Genomic DNA, 6,000 nt, shown 5'->3' on the forward strand with positions numbered 1-6,000 from the left:
CCGCGCTGTGTACCGCACTGTGTACCGCAACGCGCTGAGCGACGCTTTTCTGTTGCAGGGCCCAACGGGGAAGCAGGGACCACGTGGTCAACGTGGACCCGCGGTGAGCAACCACAACCACACTCACTCACTCACACACTCACTCTCACACACACACAGTGTGTGAGTGTGTGAGTGAGTGTGTCACTGAGTGTGTCACTGTGTGTGTCACTGTGTGTGTCACTGTGTGTCACTGTGTGTGTCACTGTGTGTCACTGAGTGTGTCACTGAGTGTGTTACTGTGTGTCACTGTGTGTGTGAGTGTGTGAGTATGTCACTGTGTGTGTGAGTGTGTCACTGTGTGTCACTGTGTGTGTGAGTGTGTCACTGTGTGTCACTGAATGTGTCACTGTGTGTCACTGAGTGTGTGTCACTGAATGTGTCAATGTGTGTGAGTGTGTCACTGTGTGTGAGAGTGTGTCACTGTGTGTCACTGTGTGTCACTGAGTGTGTCACTGTGTGTGAGTGTGTCACTGTGTATCACTGTGAGTGTGCCACTGTGTGTGTGAGTGTGTCACTGTGTCACTGTGTGTGTGAGTGTATCACTGTGTGTCACTGTGTGTGTGAGTGTGTCACTGTGTGTCACTGTGTGTGTGAGTGTGTCACTGTGTGTGTGAGTGTGTCACTGAGTGTGTCACTGAGTGTGTCACTGTGTGTTACTGTGTGTCACTGAGTGTGTGTCGCTGAGTGTGTCACTGTGTGTGTGTCACTGAGTGTGTGTCACTGTGTGTGTCACTGTGTGTGTGTCACTGAGTGTGTCACTGTGTGTGTGAGTGTGTCACTGTGTGTGTCACTGTGTGTGTGTCACTGTGTGATACACTGAGTGTGTGTCACTGAGTGTGTCACTGTGTGTGTCACTGTGTGTGTCACTGTGTGATACACTGAGTGTGTGTCACTGAGTGTGTCACTGAGTGTGTCACTGTGTGACACTGAGTGTGTGTCACTGTGTGTGTGAGTGTATCACTGTGTGTCACTGTGTGTGTGAGTGTGTCACTGTGTGTCACTGTGTGTGTGAGTGTGTCACTGTGTGTCACTGTGTGTGTGAGTGTGTCACTGTGTGCCACTGTGTGTGTGAGTGTGTCACTGTGTGTGTGAGTGTATCACTGAGTGTGTCACTGAGTGTGTCACTGAGTGTGTCACTGTGTGTGTGTCACTGAGTGTGTGTCACTGTGTGTGTGTCACTGTGTGATACACTGAGTGTGTGTCACTGAGTGTGTCACTGTGTGTGTCACTGAGTGTGTCACTGTGTGATACACTGAGTGTGTCACTGTGTGATACACTGAGTGTGTGTCACTGAGTGTGTCACTGTGTGTGTCACTGAGTGTGTCACTGTGTGTGCCACTGAGTGTGTCACTGAGTGTGTCACTGTGTGATACACTGAGTGTGTCACTGTGTGATACACTGAGTGTGTGTCACTGTGTGATACACTGAGTGTGTGTCACTGAGTGTGTCACTGTGTGTGTCACTGAGTGTGTCACTGAGTGTGTCACTGTGTGATACACTGAGTGTGTGTCACTGAATGTGTCACTGTGTGTGTCACTGAGTGTGTCACTGAGTGTGTCACTGAATGTGTCACTCCGTGTGCTCAGGGCCCGAGAGGGGAGCGAGGGCCACGTGGACCCAATGGGAAAACCGGACCCAAGGTGACGGTCACACCGGGAGCAGGCACCACTCACACGGAGACACACACAGAGACACACACACATAGACACACACAGAGACACACACAGAGACACACACACATAGACACACACAGAGACACAGAGACACACACAGAGACCCAAGGTGACGGTCACACCGGGAGCAGGGCACCACTCACACGGAGACACACACAGAGACACAGAGACACACACAGTGACACACACAGAGACACACACACATAGACACACACAGAGACACAGAGACACACACAGAGACCCAAGGTGACGGTCACACCGGGAGCAGGGCACCACTCACACGGAGACACACACAGAGACACAGAGACACACACAGAGACACACACAGAGACACAGAGACACACACAGAGACACACACAGAGACACAAAGACACACACAGAGACACACACAGAGACACAGAGACACACACAGAGACACACACAGAGACACACACAGAGACACACACAGAGACACAGAGACACACACAGAGACACACACAGAGACACACACAGAGAGACACACATAGACACACACAGAGACACACACAGAGACACAGAGACACACACAGAGAGACACACATAGACACACACAGAGACACAGAGACTCACACAGAGACACACACAGAGACACACACAGAGACACACACAGAGACACACACAGAGACACACAGAGACACATAGAGACACACAGAGACACACACAGAGAGACACACAGAGACACACACAGAGAGACACACATAGACACACACAGAGACACACACAGAGACACACACAGAGACACACACAGAGAGACACACATAGACACACACAGAGACACAGAGACTCACACAGAGACACACACAGAGACACACACAGAGACCCAAGGTGACGGTCACACCGGGAGCAGGGCACCACTCACACGGAGACACGTAGAGACACACAGAGACACATAGACACACACAGAGACACACACAGAGACACATAGACACACGCAGAGACACACACAGAGACACACACAGAGACACACACAGAGACACATAGACACACGCAGAGACACACACAGAGACACACACAGAGACACACACAGAGACACATAGACACACATAGAGACACACACAGAGACACATAGACACACGCAGAGACACACACAGAGACACACACAGAGACACATAGACACACACACAGAGACACACGGAGACACACACAGAGACACATAGAGACACACAGAGACACATAGACTCATATAGCAACACACAGAGACACACAGAGACCCATAGACCCACACAGAGACCCATAGACTCACACAGAGACACACACGGAGACACACACAGACACACACAGAGACACACACAGAGACACATAGACTCTCACAGAGACCCATAGACTCACACAGAGACATACAGAGACACACACAGAGACCCATAGACTCTCACAGATACCCATAGACTCACACAGAGACACATAGACTCTCACAGATACCCATAGACTCACACAGAGACACATAGACTCACACAGAGACACATAGACTCACACAGAGACACATAGACTCACACAGAGACTCAGACTCACACAGAGACCCATAGACTCACACAGAGACCCACACAGAGACCCATAGACTCACACAGAGACCCACACAGAGACCCATAGACTCTTACAGAGACCCATAGACTCACACAGAGACACACACAGAGACACACACAGAGACATACAGAGACACACACAGAGACCCACAGACTCTCACAGAGACCCATAGACTCACACAGCGACACACACGGAGACCCACACGGAGACCTATAGACTCACACAGAGACCCATAGACTCACACAGAGACTCACACAGAGACCCATAGACTCACACAGATACCCATAGACTCACACAGAGACCCATAGACTCACACAGAGACATACAGAGACACACACAGAGACCCATAGACTCTCACAGAGACCCATAGACACACACAGAGACCCATAGACTCACACAGAGACCCATAGACTCACACAGATACCCATAGACTCACACAGAGACCCATAGACTCACACAGAGACATACAGAGACACACACAGAGACCCATAGACTCTCACAGAGACCCATAGACACACACAGAGACCCATAGACTCACACAGATACCCATAGACTCACACAGAGACATACAGAGACACACACAGAGACCCATAGACTCTCACAGAGACCCATAGACACACACAGAGACCCATAGACTCACACAGAGACCCATAGACTCACACAGATACCCATAGACTCACACAGAGACCCATAGACTCACACAGAGACATACAGAGACACACACAGAGACCCATAGACTCTCACAGAGACCCATAGACACACACAGAGACCCATAGACTCACACAGATACCCATAGACTCACACAGAGACCCATAGACTCTCACAGATACCCATAGACTCACACAGAGACATACAGAGACACACACAGAGACCCATAGACTCACACAGAGACCCATAGACTCTTACAGAGACCCATAGACTCACACAGAGACACACACAGAGACACACAGACACACACAGAGACACACACAGAGACCCATAGACTCTCACAGAGACCCATAGACACACACAGAGACCCATAGACTCTCACAGAGACCCATAGACTCACACAGCGACACACACGGAGACACACACGGAGACCCGTAGACTCACACAGTCAATCTGGTGCAGTGATTCAATACCCTCCCCCTCTTTGCCTCGAATCACTGCGCCAGATTTAATTAAATGATGACCCTGCTGCTGCTCTATATTTAAGACCGGGAGCAACAGGAGAGCTTCGCCATTCTTGCCCGATGAGGCTGATTGTAATTATCAGCGAAACGTCGTGCTACTCACATTTCAAAATGCTGTTGATTCTCTCTTCAGCACACCGGTGGGCTAAAGAAGTGAACTATTTTGTCCTTTGAAAAACGTGACACATTTTTTACTGTGTGGCCGTGTCGGGTGGTGGAGGGTTACGACACATTTATAAATAACGCGATCTGACCCAAACGCCTTTAGTATGAACATAGAAACCCACAGACTCACCACACAGAGACCCATAGACTCACTACACAGAGACCCATAGACTCATCACACAGAGACCCACAGACTCACTACACAGAGACCCACAGACTCATCACACAGAGACCCATAGACTCACCACACAGAGACCCATAGACTCACGACACATAGACCCACAGACTCATCACACAGAGACCCATAGACTCACCACACAGAGACCCATAGACTCATTACACAGAGACCCACAGACTCACCACACAGAGACCCACAGACTCATTACACAGAGACCCACAGACTCATCACACAGAGACCCACAGACTCACCACACAGAGACCCACAGACTCATTACACAGAGACCCACAGACTCATCACACAGAGACCCACAGACTCACCACACAGAGACCCATAGACTCACTACACAGAGACCCACAGACTCACTACACAGAGACCCACAGACTCATCACACAGAGACCCACAGACTCACCACACAGAGACCCACAGACTCACTACACAGAGACCCATACACTCAAACAGAGACCCACAGACTCACTACACAGAGACCCACAGACTCACCACACAGAGACCCACACACTCACACAGAGACCCATAGACTCACTACACAGAGACCCACAGACTCACCACACAGAGACCCATAGACTCACCACACAGAGACCCACAGACTCACCACGCAGAGACCCACAGACTCATCACACAGAGACCCATAGACTCACCACACAGAGACCCACAGACTCACCACACAGAGACCCATAGACTCACCACACAGAGACCCACAGACTCACTACACAGAGACCCACACACTCACACAGAGACCCATACACTCACACAGAGACCCACAGACTCACTACACAGAGACCCACAGACTCACTACACAGAGACCCACAGACTCATCACACAGAGACCCACAGACTCACCACACAGAGACCCACAGACTCACTACACAGAGACCCACAGACTCACTACACAGAGACCCACAGACTCATCACACAGAGACCCACAGACTCACCACGCAGAGACCCACAGACTCACCACACATAGACCCACAGACTCACCACACAGAGACCCACAGACTCACCACACAGAGACCCACAGACTCACCACACAGAGACCCACAGACTCACCACACAGAGACCCACAGACTCACCACGCAGAGACCCACAGACTCACCACGCAGAGACCCACAGACTCACCACACATAGACCCACAGACTCACCACACAGAGACCCATAGACTCACCACACAGAGACCCACAGACTCACCACACAGAGACCCACAGACTCACCAC

At 50.6% G+C, this 6,000-nt stretch overlaps 1 protein-coding gene across 1 annotated transcript in view; it reads left to right on the forward strand.

Annotated features, from left to right (window-relative positions):
* LOC144952536 (uncharacterized) overlaps window positions 1-6,000 on the forward strand; it is a 208,730-nt gene that overhangs the window by 115,754 nt on the left and 86,976 nt on the right. Inside the window, 2 exon segments of the mRNA XM_078882985.1 lie at window positions 59-103; window positions 1,629-1,682. Of these exon segments, the coding sequence (XP_078739111.1) occupies window positions 59-103; window positions 1,629-1,682 (99 nt within the window).

Source organism: Lampetra fluviatilis, chromosome 68 (assembly GCF_964198595.1).
Source record: "Lampetra fluviatilis chromosome 68, kcLamFluv1.1, whole genome shotgun sequence".
NCBI lineage: Eukaryota > Metazoa > Chordata > Hyperoartia > Petromyzontiformes > Petromyzontidae > Lampetra > Lampetra fluviatilis.